The sequence below is a fragment of the Dendrobates tinctorius genome, unplaced genomic scaffold (assembly GCF_039654945.1).
Source record: "Dendrobates tinctorius isolate UK_male_01 unplaced genomic scaffold, ASM3965494v1 ptg000027l, whole genome shotgun sequence".
NCBI lineage: Eukaryota > Metazoa > Chordata > Amphibia > Anura > Dendrobatidae > Dendrobates > Dendrobates tinctorius.
Genome location: NW_027361695.1, coordinates 8,276,351 through 8,299,928, shown reverse-complemented (window position 1 = coordinate 8,299,928; position 23,578 = coordinate 8,276,351). Strand labels below are relative to the sequence as shown.

The 23,578-nt window shown below is 47.2% G+C and overlaps 1 protein-coding gene across 3 annotated transcripts in view; it reads right to left on the bottom strand.

Moving 5' to 3' along the window:
* SUCLG2 (succinate-CoA ligase GDP-forming subunit beta) overlaps window positions 1-21,197 on the bottom strand; it is a 198,582-nt gene extending 177,385 nt beyond the window's left edge. The window contains exon 1 of one of the 3 annotated variants that reach the window (XR_012231124.1): window positions 21,032-21,195. Coding sequence is in view for 2 of the 3 variants with exons in the window: in XM_073569744.1 (XP_073425845.1) it covers window positions 21,032-21,103 (72 nt within the window). In the remaining variant the exon portion in view is untranslated. Of the gene's footprint in view, window positions 1-21,031 lie in introns of all 3 variants that reach the window. The other 2 variants (XM_073569744.1, XM_073569743.1) reach the window with 2 other exon arrangements.
* Between the last annotated feature and the right edge of the window lie 2,381 nt (window positions 21,198-23,578).

Below are 23,578 nucleotides of genomic sequence, written 5' to 3'. Positions count from 1 at the left end.
CTCTCACTCCGTTTCTCATACTCACACCGTCATCGTCGCTGCCCCGACATCTTCCTCCGCCGCCGCGATCCTGGATCCAGACGTTCTCCAGTCCGCCGACATGTTCTTGCGGCGACGCCATCTTGGATTTCGTGAAATCCCGCGAGATTCAAGATGGCGTCGCCGCAAGAACATGTCGCTGGCGTGGACGACTCGGGATCCAAAAAGATGGCGTCGGCGAAATCTCGCGAGATTACGCCGATGCCATTTTGGATCCCGATGTCGTCCACGCCGGCGACATGTTCTTGCGGCGACGCCATTTTGGATCGGCGAAATCCCGTGATAGTCAAGATGGCGTCGCCGCAAGAACATGTCGCCGGCGAGGACGACGTCGGGATCCAAAATGGCGTCGGCGAAAACTCGCGAGATTTCGCCGACGCCATTTTGGATCCCGACGTCGTCCACGCCGGCGACATGTTCTTCCGGCGACGCTATCTTGACTATCGCGGGATTTCACGATACTCAAGATGGCGTCGCCGTAAGAACATGTCGCCGGCGTGGACAACGTCTGGATCCAGGATGGCGCCGGTGGAAGAAGATGTCGGGGATCGTGGAGCAGCGGCGATGACGGCGTGAGTATGAGAGACGGAGTGAGAGAAGGGGTCGTATGTGGAGTGAAATAGTGAGTGGAGATGGTGAAAGGTGAGAGGAGTGTGTGTTGAGGAGTGTGTGTGTTGAGGGTTAACATGGCAAGAGGTGTGATGCTATCGCATCCTCCCGATGCGATAGCATCGGGCCATAATCTAGTTGAAAATAAATAAACAAGACAAACCATCTGCAGACGGCGGTATCGCTTCCCTCTTTAACTTTTTATGATACGTTTGTGCACAGTTTTCCGCTTGCATTAGCAATCAGCCCGGAGATCATTTTTTGAAGGTTATGTGAAATGTAATGTGTCCGTTAAATAGCCACGGATGCCTCGCTGGCAGCTAATGGCTTACACCCCTTAAGGTAAACATAAAATCCTGAGCAAATACATCTTTTAAAGATCGCTTGGTCTTTCTTGGTGCAGTTTTTCCAAGTAAGACCGTTTCCGTTGGGTGAATTGACAGGACAAATGCATTTATGGTGGAGCTGGCCAAGAAAAACTGTAGAAGTCACCACTCCCTTAGGTTTGTCTTTTCAAGCCCAGTTGCTGCAAATATATGTCGTCCTAGATGGGATTCTTACGTTCAGGACCCCCCCCCCCTCCATGTACAAAAACTACTGTCCGATTTCAGCTGTCTGCGTTAGACAGATAGATCGCCATGTAGTTCCCTTTGTCAACAGCAGTGGGCGCTGCAGGAGGAATGCACGGTCAACAGAGTTCTTCATTCAAAATCAGTTATGATCAATTGATCAGTACATTGATCGCCTTGCATTAGAATGTCCATTTTGCGCTGACTGCCACAAAAAGGGCCAAAAAAAAAAAAAAATTCAAGTGTCCATTGCATTTTCTATTTTGCAATACATTCCCCGTCATCCTGCAAAGCCAAGGACCCAATAAACAAAGCTCTTGGCATAGAAAGCTTTTCTCACTAAAAAAGAAAGATTTTTTTACCCTGGAAGCCAAAAAGAAGAGTTCATATGAGCTACCGCATCGGTTTACAGCACATTAAGGGCCATTAACATGCAGGACAAATGTACATTTGGCTGCAACTTCCGCCGATTGCCGAATAGGTTAAGTCCCTAAGCAAAGAGAGGAACGTCTCAAGCTTCATTAAGCTAAAGACCCCCACAAACAGATTAAAGTTTGCTGAACCTTCAACATCAGCAAGACCGGACCACCATCAAATATGTATTGGGGCTTCCCAATATGATTGGGCAGTAAGAAATCAATGGTTCGATCAGCTTGTTTCTCTTGACATTGACTACAACTTAATTCAGCTCTACCCATATAATATATAATTGCCAATGGGCTCTGTCATAGCTTTCGGCGATTGTGCCGCTATCCCACAATCCACCGCAGCCGGAAGCTGTGACAGAAACAGCCTCGCCATATTGGAACACCCAAGTTATGGGTGTTCCGATATGACGGCCAGGATTCAATGAGCGGCGCGGAATTCAAATCCCAAGCCGGCTGAGCCAATGAGCGTTGCCGCGCGGCTCCTCTCATTGGCTGAGCCGCCTGCCGGCTGAGGATTGGCAGGGGAATCCCGCGCGGCAACGCTCATTGGCTCAGCCAGTGGGGCGGTGGATTACATACTTACCTGACCGGGAGGAGCGTTGCCGCTGCGCTTCTCTTCTCACCGGAGACCGGGGCAGGAGTGTGGTGCCGGAATCGTGCATAGCGCTATCCGGCGCCATTTTACTGAAGACACATTTGCAGTGTGCCTTCAGCAATATGTCTCCAGACAGCGTGGTATGGGCATGGGCGATTCCGGCACCGCACTCCTCCCCCGGCCTCCAGCAGGACGTGACAGAGCTGGAGTACAGGGAAGAAAGGGGAATATAAATGTTTTTTTTTGTATGTGTGCAGTTTAAAAGGGGTGAGAGGACCATACATATGGTGAGGGAACCATGCATATCAGGTTGGGGGGGGTGAGAGATAGCATGCATACCAGGATAGGAGGGGAGAGGACCATGCATACCAGGATTGGGGGGTGAGAGGACCATGCATATCAGGATTGGGGGGTGAGAGGACCATGCATATCAGGATTGGGGGGTGAGAGGACCATGCATATCAGGATTGGGGGGTGAGAGGACCATGCATATCAGGAAAGGGGGGTGAGAGGACCATGCATATCAGGAAAGGGGGGGTTCGAGGACCATGCATATCAGGATTGGGGGGTGAGAGGACCATGCATATCAGGAAAGGGGGGTTAGAGGACCATGCATACCAGGATAGGGGGGTGAGAAGACCATGCGGCACCGCTCATTGGCTCATCTGGCGTGGCAGGGTGTGATTAACTGCTCCTACCCCCCCAGGGCCTGTAAGCATATTGAACAAAGCAGGATTGAGTGCTCCAATGTTGAATAGCAAGGTCTTTTAGTATGTTAATGAGATAAGGCCCAAAACAGAACTTCAAAGCCAAGTAGGAGCCACGTCAGCATGGGGCAGGGAGGCGCCTGGGGGCTTCAATTAGAATATACCTGTCAGCTAGACACAGAAATACACATCCATTGTCTCTCCCAGCCGCCCCGACTCCATCCTAGGATCATGGATTATGAGCACATCTTTCGAGTTATGGACTCATGAAAAATATCCGCGTGACCCTGAGGAAATCGCGCATCTGGCAGTGTGACTACTGAGGCGGTGAGGGTTCTGGGGCCTGAGATGCATAGATTGGCCCTCCACAGCGACCCAATGGGGCCATGTTTGCTCTCCACACGACAGGCAAAACAAACCACATTCACTGATACCTCTCAAGTCCTGATCCGATCATGCTGTTGAAAGTTACCCCCTTTCTTAGATATTGGGAATAAGTTCTGCAGGGAGCTAAAGGGAGGAGATTATTAGCCCACCCTCTGACACAGGGAGAGGGACCTAGCATGCTTAACTAGCAGTCCAGGGCAGAGAGTCTCTCTCACAGAAGAACCAGACAATGGTTATCTAAGAAGGAACTGGGGACAGATCTGCCAAGGGGAGCAGCGGTCCATGCTTTGGGGTCTATCCAGCAACTAAGATTCTTGTACTTGTGGACTGCAGAGCTCCTGGCACCCACATGCAACCTACAATCTGGTAAATTGACCTCCAGCTTAATATCTCTAATTCTTGTACCCTTATTGTTATATTTTACTGCAAATCCATTGTATAGCTTACTGTATATTTCTGTAATTATCTAGTGCGCCCTTAAGGCAATTAAACTATAAAATTAATCTTGGGCTGATGCTTTTACTCTGATTACGAATCTTAGAATACCCAGCGGGTAACAAGACATCCTCCCCGGCGGCCATTTGCTCTAGGTGCAGTTCCCTTACTGACCTGGGACCAAAGGGGGCGCCGGAGAGCTGTGCCTGTGTAGTTACGTCACATTGGTGACGTGGGAGGAACGGGTCCTGTTTCCTCCACACAGGGGATTTAAATCCCGCGGCGCTCAGCCAATGAGCGGTGCCGCGCGGCTTTGGTGGGGGATTCAAATCCTGTGTGGAACCGCTCATTGGCTCAGCCGGTGGGGCGGGGGATTCAAATCCCCCGCAAAAGCCATGCGGCACCGCTCATTGGCTGAGCCGCCCGCCAGTTGATGTTCATTTCACCACACTCCCAATGCAATAGCATCGGGCCAATTTCTAGTAGAGAAATGAATACGCGGCCATGTATTCATGTGTACGTGGCGAGTCAGTAGCAGTTGGCCAAGATTGAGTTTTGCCGAAGTTGTATGGGCAGCTTCAGTCCATACTTGTCCAACAGCCATATCTCCTGACTCCTCTGCCGAGTGCTCTCGAGCTCCCAATGAGATTGTCACTGCCAGACTCCTCCAAGACCAAAAAAAAAAAGTCAGCAGTCTGATAGGCAGTGAACTGTCATTCGAGCTCAACGATATTGGTGGTTATGGACCATTTTAGTCTAATATGTATGGCAACCTTAAAAGGGAGCGTTACCAGGCGAAAACCTAAGCAAAAAGAAAGGTGCTAAATGTATGAAGAATAGAGAAATACAGAAAAGGATGAAAAACGTCAAAAATGTGCTCAGTAAACACCCCCATAATGATACAGTCTGTAAGAAGATGGAGGGTTTCATTCAAGCTGTGAAGCGCGCTCGGTCCTCGATGACCCAGGTGAGTCAGTGTAACATTTAATATCATTACCCGGTTGCTCATTCTAAAAGGTCATTGCAAATTGCAGACTTGTGCAGATACATCAACAGCCAATGCCACCTCCAACATACATCCATTCCTACAAATACCACCAGCATCTATCTCACATTATACCAACAGGGCTACATTAACGCCAACATTTCACCCGCTCCCCGAGTTGATCTATTAATTCATGACGGAGGGAGGAAGAAAAAAAAAAAAAAAAGTGTTCGGAGAACATCGACTTCTGATATAACAGAAGACAAATGTTACAGATCACATCCACACAATATGGCCCAATTAGCCCGGCGATCTCAAATGAGTGGCTTGCTCTTGGTGAGCCACCATTCCCAACAGCTGGAGAGCCACCAATAGGAAAACACTGGTTTAAGCCTCCAAACACGTTGTACTAGTCGATTGACGCCGTTGATATTGACGGGTTCGGCAGGCGGTCTATGGGGGCCCTCAAACAATTGATTGCCAGGGGGAGTTTAGCATCCATAATACACGATTTTGGACTGCCAATCCTTTTGATCTTCCGGAGCTACGCAGTCATCAGATATGTCTCTCAGAGAGCACAGGAGCTTTCAGCCAGTAGCCATCTAATGCATATGGCGGCTTTATCCTGAGAGTATCTTAGACAGCGATTGGATTACAGCTCTCTCTCCAAATTCCCCCATACACACAACTCATCTAGGCAAAGGGTGAATGTGGTTTTAATAGAAGAGTGAAGTAATCCCATGTCGGTCACCTCCATTGGGGAGTTATCTCCTGGGAGAACAAAGAACGGGAGTTGTAATTCACCAAGGATGAAATATTGGGTTTTGGGTTAAGAACTGGAAGACCACCATACACAATAAATGGTTGGTCTTTCATACCCCTCAAAATTGTTGGGCTCGGACAACTTGTGTACGACTCCTCAGCCTTTGTGTAAGCCCAAAAGGAAAACTGATAACTCTGTTGATTGACCTTCTACCACATAGCAGGGTCTTTGCTTCCATATTTTCTGATTCGTAACCATCAAGCAGTCCAGTCGTGAGAGATCCTGGCATCCATGTAAAGAACCATTCCTTCACCCAGGTATTGAAAAACCCAGCAGACCACATCTAAACCTATTAAAAGGGTATTCACAGCTTTGATATTAATGGAAGAGCCACAGGATGAGCCGTAAACATTTGGTAAATGCAGATCCGTTGTCTCACAGGCTACGACCACTTGTCCCTACACACCCCACCTATAGTAGATGAGTCAGCGAACCAACCCGAACGGTCGGTCAGAGAAACTTCGTTCTCTGACAATCTTATTCAAAAGAGAGGAACCAATTTTCAGCTATCAATTTTTATCAATGTTTTTCACGTTTGCCAAACAAAATAAAATTGCAAAACTTCTCCTACCCAACGTACAGGGGTGATTTGGATCAAAATCGGCCACGTCTGAGCACGCAATTCCAAAAAAACAAAAACATGGACACGTGAGCAGCACCACAGACTACAGAGTATGTGTCCTATCGTTCAAAAGGCATAAAAAGTTAACGACTGAATGAAGCCTTATAAGGCCTCTTTCACACATCAGGTTTTCGCCGTCAGGCGCGATCCGGCGCTTTTGACAAAAACCGGATCTGGCGAAATGCAATGCCGGATCCGGTTTCCCCCCCATTGACTTGCATTAGAGCCGGATCGAGCCGGATGGCCATGAGTTTCATCCGATTTTCGCCGGATCCGGCAATGTGACGCGATCCGGCGTCTGGAAAAAACGGCTACTGTAACGTTTGTCTCCGGCGAAAAAGCCAGACACGCCGAATCCGGCGTGTCCGGCTTTTTCATACAATGAAAGCCTATGAGCGCCGCAATGCGCCTGATCCGGCGACAGCCGGATCCGGTGGCCGGATCCGTTTTTTTGGTCTGAGCATGCTCAGTAGCTCTGCCCACAAGACATATATAAAAGCAAGACAGTGGGACCCACAGCCACACCCAACATGCCACCCAAGCCAAGAACCAGGAGCAGGAGAAGGCAGCAGACATCTGCAGCAGCACCATCAGCACCACCCCAAATGGAGCAGCATGCTGAACAACGGGAGGGGAGTCCAGCAGCAGAGAGACGGTAATTATCAAATCCCCCATTCCTCCAAACTAGGGCTATGGAATTTCAAGATATTCATTGGCCCTTTGTTTCTCTTTATTCAACAGCCGCCCAGTAGATGCAGCAGCAGCAGCAGCAGCAATGGCAGCAGCAGGAACACCACCCACAGCCATGGAGTCTGGCCAGCAGGAAGACAGCACATCTTCTTCTGGGAGCCCTCCCTCGCATCGTCAGCGTTTGACGGTAAGTTTTTATTTCCAAACTCCATCTTCTCTGTAATATATGTCTATTCATGGCCTTTTATTTCAAAACAGGAATCACAAGATGAAGAGGAGCTCCCAGAAGAAGGAAGGAAGGGGTGGACAGACACCTGGAGTGGGCTCACAATTGGTAAGTTTTTTGCATCAAACGCAGAAACACAACATCACACTACACACAACACATAGAAAACAATGTTCTGCAGACCACACACAGCAAACAAATGCCTACATCCAAAGACATAACATTTTTTGTTTTCTTCTCTAGTCTTCCCAATCTGGTGCTCGGCCAAGAGGTCCTCACAGTGCCTCCCAGGGTCGTCGGCGACAGCAACGCGGCGGTCACCAGCGTGTAAGTATAAATATTCTTGCTTTGTTTTTTTGCACTTTTTATTTCATTTCTTTTGTGGAGGCTAATTATGTTATTTTTGTCTTTTTCTTTAACAGCCTTCACAGCGTGCTCCCGACTCTGACGGTGAGGATGGAGGGATTGATGTGGACCGCCTCATCGATCTCGTCAGAGAAAGGGAGCCGCTCTGGAATATGGCTGACCGCCGCCACGCTGACCTTATCGTTACCCGACGACTCTGGGAGGAAATCTGTTCGCTCCTTGTGGACCGCTGGGAGGACCTCGAAGCTCGGGCCCAGATTAAAGAGTGTAAGTATATACAGTACCGGTTGCTTGATGTAAACCAGTGTTTCCCGAACTCCAGTCCTCGTGGTCCCCACGGATCATGTGTTCAGGATTTCTATTTAATTTGGAAATCCTGAAAACATGACCCCTGGGGACCATGAGGACTGGAGTTTGGGAAACACTGATGTTGTATACTAACCACTTTGTCCTTTCTAGTTTCAGGGGAGAGAATTGTGAAGCGGTGGCGGTCTGTGAGGGATCGTTTCAAGAAGGAGTTCAATAAAGAGATGCGGGCCCCGAGTGGATCTGGAGGACGCAGGAGCAAGTACAAGTACGCACGAGCCCTGTCGTTCCTCCGGGAAACAATGCTCACCAGAAGGTAAATATTACACACCACATGTGAAAAAAAATGTTAGATGTAACTTTTTTTTTTCAGCCAGGGCCATACCATGTCACTATTTTAATTGTTTTTTTTTCTCTTTATTCCACAGCACGGTGAGCAGCACTCGGGAGCCTGCACGATTGGACCCTTCTGAGGCGATCCCTGAGGAGACCGGCACCGAGGGACACTTCGACCGCCCCGGTACATCTGCACCTTCCCACACATTCGACCCACCTGTCCCATCCACCAGCACAGGAGCATCGTGGCCGCCTACATTACATGAAGCTGCTGGTGAGGAGATCGCTTTCCCTTTACCCCACCCTTCTGCCCCTGCCACCTCTAGTACACCTGCGGGTACTGGGCGGCAGCGGCAGAGGGGTCAGGAAAAGACTTATGCGCCAGAGTTCTTGCATCTGAATGCATCTTTCCAGAACTGTCTAAAAGTCTTGTCAGAGCAAATCTCCGCAGGCTTTCAGCAGATCAACTCCAGCATTCTGGAGGTGAAGACACTTCTGCAAACCATGCATTCAGAAGCAAGATCTTCGCCAAACCACACCTTTTTCAGGTCTGTTGTGGAGCGCATGGCAACACTATCTCCTACCCAGCAGATGCATGTAATGCATTCGTGCCACGGTGCTCTACAGCAGGTTACCTCCCAACCTCCACCTCCCACCACTGTAGTTCCTCCACCTGCACCCCCTCCAGCCACTTTCCATCCTCCCCCTCCTATTACATCTGCACCCCCTCCAGCCACTTTCCATCCTCCCCCTCCTATTACATACCAGCAACCTCCCCAGTACCAGCAACCTCCCCAGTACCAGCAACCTCCCCAGTACCAGACATCTCCCCACTTCCAGCAACCTGCCCCGTACCAAACTCCTTCCCCGTACCAAACTCCTTCCCCATACAACTTTCCATCAACATCATCTGCTCCTACAGTCCCTGCCCAACCCTCCACTCCACCGCCCACCACCTCTTCTGCCTCCCACATGTCCACTCATTCTGTAGCTTTTTCCACACCATCACCTCTAACTGTTCCTTCCCCACCACGATCCCAGTCCTCTCTCCACACTCCCATTGTCGAAGTGTCCCGCAGCCCCTCCAGCAGTATTTCCACCCCACACTACACAGATTTATGATGTGTTTTGTAATAAAAATGCCCAGTTGGTTTCAAACCTTTATTAAAAAAGTTTTTTTAACTTTAAAAACAGTTTACAAAAAAAAAATATTTTAAATAAAAGTTAAATTATTGTTTACACTGGTTGTCTGTCATTTCTTTCTGCGGCGAAATATGTTTAAAAAAAAGGTTAAATACAGGGTATTTAAAAGGTAAAAAGGTATTCAAAACTAGGTATATAACTGTGGGTAAATTTTAGCTTTTTGCCACAGTTGTGTTCCTGGTTGTGTTTGAAGCAAAGTATTTCACCTAAAAAGTTGTGTTTATTGTTGGTGATTTCCTAACAATGTACACAACTTTTGTTAAAAGGTGAAATACTTTGCATAAAACACAACCAGGTACACACCTGTGGCCTAAAGCTAAAAATAGAGACCATGACAAGATAGCCAACTTTGGTTGGCAAAGGTATATACTGTTGGTACATCAGGTACACAAGTTTGGTTAGGGCACAAATCTTTCACACTCTGTCATCCTGCCAGTGTACTCTGCCTTGAGGTGACATAAAGTATAGTGCAAAATTGTCCCTCATTACTGAAACCGTCACAGAACTTCTAGTGGTAATGTCATGGTAATCTTGCAAGGTGGTTTCTTCAGAGGTGTCCTCAATGGAAATGGGTTCCTTGCAGATAACAAAATTGTGGAGTACCACGCAAGCTTTGATCACCTCGTCCACAGTTTCTGTCTTGAGGTTGATCGCAGTCAATAGGACCCACCATTTGGCTGTCAGAATACCAAAGGTACATTCAACCATTCTTCTTGCTCTTGTGAGGCGGTAATTAAAAATGCGTTTTGGTCTTGTCAATCCTCTGCTAGAGTACGGTTTCAAAAGGTGTTCTGACAGCTGGAAGGCTTCATCCCCTACACAGACAAATGGCATAGGTGGACCAGATGTTTGCGGCAGCGGTCTAGGTGGTGGGAACTGGAAGGTGTTTCCATACAGTTTACGCCCCATGGCAGACAGTTTGAAAACTTGAGAGTCATTGGAGCGGCCATAGGCCCCAATATCCACAGCAATAAATTTGTATTCCGCGTCAGCGATGGCCATGAGGACAATTGAAAAATATTTCTTGTAATTGAAATATTCCGATCCCGATCCGGCTGGCTTTACAATGCGGATATGTTTCCCGTCCACAGCGCCCAAGCAGTTGGGAAACGGACATATCTGTTGAAACTTGTCAGCAATTTCAATCCACCTCTCTGTTGTGGGCTCTGGTAAAAACTCTTCAGCTAAGGAGTCCCACAGTGCACGGCATGTATACTTCACTATTCCAGATATGGTGGAAATCCCGAGTCTGTATTGGAAATGCAGTGACGAAAGGGATTCTCCAGTTGCAAGAAATCTGTGGGGAATTAAAAAACAATCAATTAGTTTTAAATCACAGCATTACATACCAAAACTGAGCTATAACACTTGGAGATACAAACTACCACCAACAAGATTGCAGTGAAAGTGTGCTCTGATGCGAGCATATCCAATAAATGTGGCTTACCTTAAAGTCACCATCAGACGCTCTGCGGGTGAAACGGAGAAGCGGCAATAGGTGTCCACTTTTCTTATGAAGTGTGCAATGCGCTCCACCAAGTAATCAAAATTCTCCATTTTCATCCTAACATATCCAAAAAATTTATCCGGGTTTCGTCGAAGGTCCATGCAGAGTGTAGAATAGACCCCACGCGTCATTCTCTTGGCTGTGATGGGGTGGATCCACAAACGTCGTCTACGATGCCTGATGCGCTGCTGTCTCGCTCTCTCCTTCTCCAGAACAATCACCCTCAAACGATTCGCCTCCGCTGTAAAATCCGCCAAATTCTTCAAAATATTTCCAATCACAACATCCATCTTCGCCAGTAACTTGCTCTTCTCTCCAACCTGCACTTTCTCCTCTACAACCTGTCAAAGAAGGGCTGTAGGAACACGCTATATATAGTTTTCCAGTAGCCAATCCCGTTCGGAAGGCCACAAGGGTCAATTTTAAAAACCGGATCCGGCATAATCCGTCGAAAAACGGATAGAAAAACGGATGAACCGGATGAGACGGATCCGGTTTTGTCTGTCAAGAACAAGACTGATCCGGCAGAAAACCGGATCCGACAGATCAGGTTTTACAAAACATTTGCCGGATCCGGCGTTCCGGCACGACGCCGGATCGCGCCTGACGCCGAAAACCTGATGTGTGAAAGTAGCCTTAGCCATCAATTTTCCCGGCAAAATCCTTTTAATATTGGCATTGGTTGGTAAATATGATAGATTCAGCAGAAATAATGCGTTTCCCTCTATACAAACAGAACCATGTAACACTTTTGGATTTTTAATCCGTATTCTATAGCGCACCAGTTAAATAAAAGGCGCCGTTTCATTTCCCTTTCCCTATGAACTGTCCTGTGAATGTTAAAATCTATTTAATCACAATTATTGGATCAAAAATAGCTTCCGGCGTCTCCGGCGCTACGTGACCAATTTAATGTTTACTGCCTGTTGCTTTAATTACAAGGCTGCTTTATACCCCTGGGGTAAAAGAATTGCGATAAAGATATACATTTTCTCTCCGATGGTATATTTATGCATTTATGGTAAAAGCATGAAAGAGTGGGAAGAAATGCCTTTTTTCTTCACAGTCTTGGAGATTTCATGAATTAGGTCTGGAAAGGGTTAGATGGGAAACGAAAGCAGCAATAGGGCCGCTGTTGACCGTGGAAAGACTTTGGTATTGTAGCACTTATTTGTTCACAACGTGCAATACCACACTTGCCCACGGACAAGAGTGGCACTGGTAATAGAAAGAAGCAGACAAGTTTTTTTTTGTTGTTTTTTTTTTTTTTTTTAATTACATCCAATGCGTTCTGTGAAAGTTCACTTACGTTCAGCATTTTCAAGAAGGTGCACACTAGTGTAATATAGGAGCTCCGAACCAATCAATAGTCTCTCCCTGCAGCTTCATCTCCCTCCTCTTCCCTTTTCCTTTCTTTGTCTAGTATTTACCATGTTACACTGGAAGGATTTTAGAGAGATTTAAGAGTTTTCTACACATCCAAAAGGTAACCGCCATGCAGGGAAAGGCGAGAGCTTACAAGAGGCGAAAACGACTATTTTTCCCTAATATGAGAGACTTAGCAAAAGAGAACATAGGTTTTAGGAAGAAAAATAAAAGCCCTATCCCATCGATTACATGCTTAACATCTAAAGATTGCCATTTTCAGAGACGGCAATATCCACCGCAAATAAGATTATAATATTTTAGGGTTGTGGGGGGGGGTTTCAGATTCTATTCATTTTGGTCTTAAATTTTCCAAATTCGGAAAACTTTTTTCTTTTGTTACAAAACAGCTTTCATAAAGGAGGCTGCAGTCACCATCGTTACACCCGGAGCAACGCTCCTCCGTGACCGTAAGAGAGGAAATACAACAAGCAATTTAGAGCGAGTACCCGAGCTCCTAATATCTTCAGGGAGCGCCGTTTTAATACCTCGGCCTTCGATTTATGAAAACTTTAAGCCTCGTCATTTTAAAGGGATATTAAAAATGATATTTTTTAGGCAAAAAGCTAATAACAAAAGAGGTTCTTGATATTTCATGCGAGGAGTGAACAATGTATTCGGCCTTATCGGGAAAGGTTGGGTGATGAAAAGTGCGCCCCTATTATGAAAATGCACTTTTTCCCCCATCCTGATTTAATGGCTTCTAATAGAAGTACTTAGCACTTCAAATAAAGAAAAATCCGTCTATAAAAGACCTGGAGCAGGCAAGACACCACTAGAAATTCCTAAAGAGGTTTTGGCATAATGGGGCAGTGTCAGTTCTCAGCGTGGTGCCCAGTTGAGAGAGACCCCCCTTTGTATCACAAATCCATGGCGATCCAAAGGTCGTAAGGCTATTGACTAGGGATGACAATAAGATATCCCCAAGAATTGTTTAAAATGACGATGCCTCCTAATTACATAAATCAGTGAAAAATATAGGTATCTAAAGCTCTGTTCTGATAGAAGGCACAAAACCCCCAATGGACTTCCTTATGGATCAATGGGATTTGTCAAGATCCCTTGGAAAACAGATCTTCCGTAACATCTCAAACTTAACCCTACCCACAGGCTAGATTCTTGAACCCCTTGGGGATCTCGCGAACACAGCTCATCCAATGTCTATGGGACGGCCCAAGATAAAAAGCTCGATTGGGCCATGTTTGGCAGTCCTACTTTTGCTCCATTCTAAAAGGACCATTTGAGAGATCATTTGGTCGGAGGATCCGGTGAGGGTCCCCCAACAATCAGCAAGTTATCACTGATCCACAGGATAGGCAACAATTTGCTTAAACAGTTTTATAAAATGCTCAAGACGGCGCCCTGGCGGGTTTTTTAAAGGGAATCTGTCACCCCATTTTCAGCCTATAAGCTGCGGCCACCGCCATCAGGGGCTTATCTAAAGCATTCTGTAATGCTGTAGATAAGCCCCCGATGTAACCTGAAAGAAAAACAAGTTATACTTTACTTACTGGGGGGCGTGGTCCGGTGCGGTGGGTGTCGCGGTCCTGCGCCTCCCATCTTCTAGCGATGACGCCCTCCTCAATTCTGCCGCGGGTGAGGTTAGAGAGGTCCGGCGCCTGCGCACTGCAGTACTTTACTCTGCCCTTAACAGGGCAGAGAAAGTACGCCTGCGCAGGAGCCGCGGCAGTAGTATGAAGAAGGACGTCATCTCTAGAAGATGGGAGGCGCCGGACCGAACGGCGACACCCACTGCACCGGACGCTAGGGTGAGTATAATATAACTTGTTTTTCTTATCTTTCAGGTTACATCGGGGGGGGCTTATCTACAGCGTTACAGAATGCTATAGATAAGCCCCTGATGGCGGTGACCGCATCTTATAGGCCAAAAATGGGGTGACTGATTCCCTTTAAGCCTTCTGGTTGACATCAATTGTACAATATGGAGCGCCTTCTTACCGTAAAACACTTGAACAAAGGGCGTCACTTGGCATTTTTGAAACCTGGATGCGTCTAACAGATGCTCACAAGCCTGGACATACGAACAGCACATGGTAAACCATAAAAATAAATAGGATTTTTTTTTAGCGTTTTGTGAGCACTTTTTCAAGCATTTTTTTTAGAAGCGAAACCACTCAAAATGAAGGGAAAAGATGCAGTGTGAACATACCTTTATGATTAGCCAGACCTGAGTTTAGAGAGATTAGTGACATGAACTTTTTTTTTTCCACCAGATATTTTTCCAGAGTAAAAAATAAAAACAAAGCTCAAAAACTCTTATAAACCGAAATGTGAATTTCCATAGAATAGAAAGAAATTTGCAAAGTTTTCTGAAACTGGAGGATTTAGAAGCCAATCGTCTCCAAACGAAAAAAAAATTCTGCGTGAACAAATGAACAAAGTCTAAATATGCTTGAGTGGAGGGTCCAAAAAGTTCAAGAGCCATTCTGATACTGGGATATTCATTTAAGCCTTTGGAATTTGGTTTAAAATGTAGCACAAAAAAAAAAAAAAAAAAAAAGACCTCAATCTGGCTCTTTAGAGGCCTTTGGCACCTTGTGGTCTACTTACGGTAATTTTGGCCGGCCTAAGTGCTTAGTGCATCATAAAGGAGGGTTCAGGTTGGGTTTATTGCACGCCAGGATCCTTGGCATCCTGGCAGATGATAAATTATGGATTCAGCGCCGCCCTAATTTTACAGTCTCTGTGATGTGGAGGTTTGATGTTGGATGTCCCACGCTGTTCTGTCAGGAAAATAATGATTCATGTACAATTCTGCGGTGCCAAACAAAGACGCTGCGAAAAACTGCTGAAATTCTTTCTACGCGGCGTTAACTCGCTGAATAATAAAAGGCGATAGATAAAATAAAAAATATAGAGGAAATATAAAATGTAATAAATGTGTCTATTTTATTTTTCAAGGCATTAAGGAGGAACTTAAAAATGCAAAAAATAAAAATTTGAATTAAAGAAGATGGGTGTGAGCTTGTGTGGTGGAAAGACTTCTCCAAAAGCCAATGTAAACGCTCATGCTCGGTAAACGCGCAGAAGAAAGTGCCTTTTCATTTCCAACATGAGAGAGGAAATTTGCCGACATGAGACACCTCCAACAGAGGTTTTAAGGGTCTACTTTGTGACGCTCTCTTCTGCATCACACCCCACTACCTGCCGAGACATGTGGACCGATGCGGGGTTCATGCGGTGTCCTACACCTATGATGTTCGCATTCCGACAGGAGTATGGGGTAGTAATGTCACTACCAGAGATTTGGGCTGCCTATGATTTGCGCCCGCCAATCCTGGTAGCACCACTGACTTTCTTTTGAGCAATTTTGATTATTAGCAGCGCTCATGAGTGACCTTACAATGGGTTCTTAAACGAGTTCTCCGCTTTGGGCAACCCTTAATTATTTGATTTCCGATCACAAAGTGTTTTCCACTGCCGGGACCTCCAGCGATAAGCAGTGATCGCCAGGTAAGCCGACTATTAGTGTTCACTTTCCCTGCAGCGCCACCACAGGGGACACTGACTATTACACGGTGTCCCTTCACAGAAGTAGAGCGTAATTTAGGACACGTCTTGAAGCCCCTCTCCTCTAAAGGCAAGAGATTAAGAACCTGAAGAGTAGACCAAGCTCTATGAACATGACAAAGGTTTTGACCCCATTTGAAGTGTATCTATAAAAAGTGCTGATGACCAGGACTATGGCACCGCTTATCGGAAAGGAGCTACTGAATGACAGGGATCTCGCTTCTCCAAGATGTAGATAGAGCATACAGCGTCCCCAACCAAGATGCCATGTAGTGCAGGAACTATAGCTTTAGATGTGGTACAATCAATGGGTGGTGAAAAAAATGTTCCCAGGTGGAGGACGTCCATGTGTACCACCTCCAGACTAATGAGTAACTAGAATAATCTTCCACCCTTTGACACATGCAATAAACAAGTCACACTCAGCACTTCTCGCAACTATTAACCAAGGCTCATGGCAAAAAAAAAAAAAAAGAAAATCAGAGGTGGAGGGTCAGACGGTGGCTCATGCTGATCCCTGGGTGGAGATGAGCTAAACCCACAGACAGATCTCTCTAAAGAAGGTCTAACATGGATGGGTGGTAAACCATTCAGGAGAGGGGCAGTGTCAGGTGGTCTGAGCCATTCAGGATTCCCACAGAGTCCCTAGTAATGCTGACTGGTTGAGAGCTCCTGAAAGAGAAGTCTGCTCCCGAATGTCCTTTTTAGCTGGATGCCAGGCACAATACACTGACATGAAGCTCTAGTTCTGAGAGCTGCAGGGAGTGAGCTTTTAACCCCATAGTTTACATCTTTACATTGATGTTTTAATGAGCACTGTCTAATCATGATAGCACTTCTTAAAAGGAATGCGCCATCGGAAAATTACCTATTATTTCCAAGTCAGGTTTTCATGTTAAATGTTTTAAAAAATGATGTTGATAATGTTTTTAGTTTTCATAAATAGATAGAGCTGTTATCAGTCATTGTACAGAAGGAGGAGGTGAGCTGTGACATCACCTATTGTGAATCGTGGATCTTGTGTTATCTACTGTACACTGTATAGTGGTTTTATCAGTTATTGTACAGGAGGAGGAGGTGATCTGTGATATCACCTATTGTGAACGGTGGATCCTGTGTTATCTACTGTATACAGAGGTGATATCAGTCATTGTACAGGAGGAGGAGGTGAGCTGTGATATCACCTATTGTGAACGGTGGATCCTGTGTTATCTACTGATATCAGTCATTGTACAGGAGGAGGAGGTGAGCTGTGATATCACCTATTGTGAATGATGGATCTTGTGTTATCTACTGTATATAGAGGTGTTATCAGTCATTGTAATCCTGATTGTGAGGATATTGAAACTGATTAAAACTCTAATGTACAGAACAGGAAACAAATCTACTATAAAGCCCTTTAACCATTACAATTTTTTTTTTTTAATTTAATATAGGTTTGGAAAAATAAATGTAATATAAAAATCCTTTTTTAACAGCAAGTCATTTACTGATGATGATACATTCATTTTAAAAAGAGTCTGATCTAGTGATCGAATGATCGCTGCAGAAGCAAATTCTGAAACTTATTGTGGAGCAGGAACTTACATTTTTCCTGCAAAGGCTGTCTATGTAATACACAGACTCTCCAGGTTGTCCTGAGCAGTAGCCACTTGTAGTTAGCGGCTCTCCACTCAGACTTCTATAGGAGGGAAACCCTTTTATAATGTTCAGTCACACCTTGTTATAATGCTGAGACTCCGACTGACCCAAAGAACAGAGCTCTCGGTCATCCCATCAGAACGATGAAAGCGCATGCGTGTTCCTTCAGCATGGAGTACAGCAGTCGGCAGTCTCATAGACAATGAGTGAAGTGGCGGTGAGCAGAAGTGATCAGTCGGGCATTGCTCTTCGCCGACACAGCCTCAACAGAAAGTACATCCTTCGTCTCAAAAGAGAATCAACGGGGCTCTCAGCGAACAGGTCCTTCACTGATAAAAACTATAGATATTTATTAGGGAGTGAAACAAAACATTTTGCAAGCTCCTAGGCCAGAAGCCACATCGGCAGTCTGTGGGGGGCCAGACTAGAGCCCTGTGAACCTACATCTACCTGCCAGCACGCCTTTTAAGTCCGGTGTGACGTCACATGTGTTGTGCGACAGTGATGATGTCACATTGCACGTACAGGGATTGCAGCAGGGCTCTGATCCGGAAACCATGGACTACAAGTGTGGGAGTTGGACCAGGGTCTTGTGAGTGTCTTTGCTGATTCTAGTATCTGTACATAATGTGCAGTCATGTTTATCCACATCACTCCTGCTTTATCTATCTGGCTCTGGCTGGGACAGACAAACACCAGGCAGAAATTCTTCACGTGACCGGTCATCAAACATAAGAGGAGCAGAGAGGACGAGCAGCAATGTTTCCAGGCACGGCGTGTATATAAATACATCTGTCACTATATATACACACAGTAAATGACACAGAGCAGTCTCCATCCATACAGATCGGCGTCAGCTTCACAGGTCTGAAGGTGGCCGACTTTCAGGACTGTCCGGTTCCGGGGTTTGTGGATCTGGTAAACACGATAATCCAATAATTATCGTAAGCTACGCTAATGCAGGGAAAAAGGAAGGAAGCAGAAAACCACCCTCGCCAAACGTCATTTATAGCAAGAACATAACCTTTTATTCTAGGCAGAAATTAAGTTGCAAATTTACATAGTGTTTTCGGGACTTTTTTTTGCAGCATTTTTTATGCAAATTAAAAGCTCCTTTTTACAATACCAACTAAATCAATGCGCTTTCAGATAGCAAATGCTTGATTTGTTTTTTCCTTACTGAATTAGAAAACTGCAGCCTTTTTTAAATCTCCAGCATGTCACTTCTTTCAACCTTTTTTTTTTTACCCATAGAAAGTAATGAGAACGTGCAAAAAAAAAAAAAAACGCAACTAACAGTTTAGGTGAAAGACTAACTTTACCAAACATTTACTGTAGATAAGTCTCACAAGTAATCAGCGCTAAAAAAAAAAAAATAAAAAAATAAAAAGGTAGCAAAAATGTTTGAGAGCAACTTTTATTTAGCGTCAAGAGAGCAAGTTTTGGCTTGGGAAATTAATGACGCAAAACATGTAAACAAAGCCTTATTGTTACACTTTCCTCGGGCTAGTCAGGATTTTTGTTTGGTTTACTATGGACCTAAAAACGAATAACTACCTGCCTGTTGTGCTTAGCTCCGATCTCTGCCGGCACGGAGCAATCACTGACCACTTATGCAGGTGATTCAGCGGTCTGCGCTCACGTCACGTTGTCAGAGCAGCGACTTCTCATCCAGGCTGCTCTGTAGACAGGGTGAGACTGCTGGCTCCCTGCTGCCTAAGGCTATGTGCACACGCTGCAGATTCACCTGCGGGTTTTTTCCCGGCGGAACCGCAGCAAAACCACAGGTCACTTTACCTGCGGTTTGGCCTGCGGTTTCACACCTCTACTATGTTAAAGGTGTGAAACCGCAGCGGAATCCGCAGAAACAATTGACATGCTGCGGAAAAAAAAACGCGCGGAAAAAAAAACGCAGTGTGAGCACTGCGGTTTTGAAAACCCATAGGGTTACATGGTACTGTACCATGTCTGCGGAACTGCTGTGGTTCTGCAGGGCCAAAACCGCAGCGGAACCGCAGCGTGTGCACATAGCCCAAGTGCGGAGAGCCAGCTGTCGATCAGCATGAGGTCGCCAGTCATTCTCCATGAACAGAGCAGCACGGAAGAAGAGCTGCTCTGTTGATGTTGAGCTTCTGAACCACCGGTAGGAGCAATGACCGCTCTAGGACGGCGCCGGGAACAACAGGCAGATAGTTACTACTTGCCTTTGTTTTCTCTTTTTACTTAGTTCTGCATAAATTCTTGAATGTTTAATTTGTGGTTTTGGCTTACAACTGCTGATACTACACTATCCAGTGACAGAGGCCTAATGACCAGCGTTGCAATAGTGACAGAAGCAGCGGTTGATATTTTCCTCCAATACGTTATTAGTTTCCTAGAAATGATTTACCGTACTTTGTGTTCACATCGAGGAACAGAATCAACACAGAAAAACCAAGCACATTGCCGGATATGTCTGCACAATGGCAGGGATTACTCCAAGGTCACACACCTTATAGGAAATGAAACGACTAGAGGTCACCTGAGTAACCCTTTCTGCAGAGGGAGGCACTAGATGCGTCCTCAGGCTTTATTTGTGTTGTCACAATGTGATGAAACTTGTCTCCCATCTGTAAAAAAAAAAAAAAAAAACTTCCCCCGCCCAGCTCCATTATTGGGGAGCCATTTATTGGAAAGTCATTCAATGGCAGAAGACGCTAAAGGTTAGCCATTGCCTAGACGCATTGATCGGCTGTGCTAAGTGCAGGGAATGTTCTTCTTTTCTGCTCCGTGCAGTAATCCAGAAAAAGTCTATAGAATATCCAGTGTCAGAACCGGGGGCGAGTGGCGGAGCCCATAGCGTCCAGGCGTCAATGTATGGCAGAAGTGTGCGCTGCAGGTATGGGGAGTCCTCCGAAGCGGAGCGCACTCCCGACAGCGCAGGCGCCAGCCGTGCTATACTGCCACCACCCGACGCTGACGGCTGCAATGGACGCCACCGCCGACCGCAGCAGCTTAACCCATTAGACGCTGCCGTTAATCGTGACAGTGACATTAGAAGTGGAGGAGCTCAGCCTATAATCTATAGATGCACATATAACAAAAATGGACATATAATGAAAAAGAAGGGTGCAGAACCCCGCGGCGGACACTGCAGGCGGCGGAGAGGAGGGCGTCTGCCCCTTGTTTTAGTCATCGGATGGGGGTTTAAAAAACAGTCAACCAAAATGTCTGACAATGACGGCTGCCCCTTAAGGGAGAGGATCGCAGGGAGAACCAGACGCGGTCCTGTCTATAGGTCTGCTCTCCTTCTACAGTCACTTAAAGGGGATGTCCAGAGAGAACGAGTCATCCCGACCCACCGGACAGGGGACCAGCGCCTGGCCTGACAGAAATGACCTGCACTGATTCACTGCCTCCTTCCACACTATCCGGCAGTCTGCTGCAGGCCATGCTGAGGCTTGTAGTCCCCCCGCAGCTGCAGAGCCCCGCGTTACTTCACCCACACACCATCACACGCAGACCGTCCGGTCAGGGACACAGGAGTCACGCTCTGCAGCACACTCCCGGTACCGGCCATGACAGGCAGCACGCCCCCCGGCCCCGCTCCGGCGTCCCTCACCTTGTTTCTTCCTAGCAGGGAGGGTTTGGCAGTGAAATGTCTCAGGACGCGTCCTGTCACGGAGGCCGCCATGTCTGACCGGAAGTGAGAGTGAGGCTCCACATGGACCAGCTCGGAGTGTAAGCTACGTCACAGGCCGAGGCCCCGCCCCCCGACTGATGATTGGATGGCTGCGCACACCTGCTGTCACACCCACTGCACCCTGGCATGTTGGCAGTGATTGGCTGTCACATCCTGAGCGCGGAGGATTTTATGCTGTGATTTCACTAAAATCCGTCATCAGGTCACGTGTCACAGAACAGGAGCACAGCGCCATCTGCCAGAGAAGGAACTGGGATAGAAAGCTATATAGAGAGTTACAGGCAGTGTAGACACAACACACAGTCACCGTACACACATCCCATAGACACCCAGTCACCGCACACACATCCCATAGCCGCACAGTTACCATACACACACCCCATAGACACCCAGTCACCGCACACACATCCCATAGACACCCAGTCACCATACACACACCCCATAGACACCCAGTCACCGCACACACATCCCATAGCCACCCAGTCACCATACACACATCCCATAGACACCCAGTCACCATACACACACCCCATAGACACCCAGTCACCGCACACACACCCCATAGACACACAGTCACCGCACACACATCCCATAGACGCCCAGTCACCATACACACAACCCATAGACGCCCAGTCACCGCACACACACCCCATAGACGCCCAGTCACCGTACACACATCCCATAGACACCCAGTCACCGTACACACATCCCATAGCCACCCAGTCACCGTACACACATCCCATAGACACACAGTCACCGTACACACATCCCATAGACGCCCAGTCACCATACACACATCCCATAGACACACAGTCACCGTACACACACCCCATAGACACCCAGTCACCGTACACACATCCCATAGACGCCCAGTCACCGTACACACATCCCATAGACACACAGTCACCGTACACACACCCCATAGACGCCCAGTCACCGTACACACATCCCATAGACGCCCAGTCACCATACACACATCCCATAGACACACAGTCACCGTACACACATCCCATAGCCACCCAGTCACCGTACACACATCCCATAGACACCCAGTCACCGTACACACATCCCATAGCCACCCAGTCACCGTACACACATCCCATAGACGCCCAGTCACCATACACACATCCCATAGACACACAGTCACCGTACACACACCCCATAGACACCCAGTCACCGTACACACATCCTATAGACGCCCAGTCACCATACACACACCCCATAGACGCCCAGTCACCGTACACACATCCCATAGACACCCAGTCACCGCACACACATCCCATAGCCGCACAGTTACCATACACACACCCCATAGACACCCAGTCACCGCACACACATCCCATAGACACCCAGTCACCATACACACACCCCATAGACACCCAGTCACCGCACACACATCCCATAGCCACCCAGTCACCATACACACATCCCATAGACACCCAGTCACCATACACACACCCCATAGACACCCAGTCACCGCACACACACCCCATAGACACACAGTCACCGCACACACATCCCATAGACGCCCAGTCACCATACACACAACCCATAGACGCCCAGTCACCGCACACACACCCCATAGACGCCCAGTCACCGTACACACATCCCATAGACACCCAGTCACCGTACACACATCCCATAGCCACCCAGTCACCGTACACACATCCCATAGACACACAGTCACCGTACACACATCCCATAGACGCCCAGTCACCATACACACATCCCATAGACACACAGTCACCGTACACACACCCCATAGACACCCAGTCACCGTACACACATCCCATAGACGCCCAGTCACCGTACACACATCCCATAGACACACAGTCACCGTACACACACCCCATAGACGCCCAGTCACCGTACACACATCCCATAGACGCCCAGTCACCATACACACATCCCATAGACACACAGTCACCGTACACACATCCCATAGCCACCCAGTCACCGTACACACATCCCATAGACACCCAGTCACCGTACACACATCCCATAGCCACCCAGTCACCGTACACACATCCCATAGACGCCCAGTCACCATACACACATCCCATAGACACACAGTCACCGTACACACACCCCATAGACACCCAGTCACCGTACACACATCCTATAGACGCCCAGTCACCATACACACACCCCATAGACGCCCAGTCACCGTACACACATCCCATAGACGCCCAGTCACCATACACACATCCCATAGACACACAGTCACCGTACACACATCCCATAGCCACCCAGTCACCGTACACACATCCCATAGACGCCCAGTCACCATACACACATCCCATAGACACACAGTCACCGTACACACATCCCATAGCCACCCAGTCACCGTACACACATCCTATAGACGCCCAGTCACCGTACACACATCCCATAGACACACAGTCACCGTACACACATCCCATAGCCACCCAGTCACCGTACACACATCCTATAGACGCCCAGTCA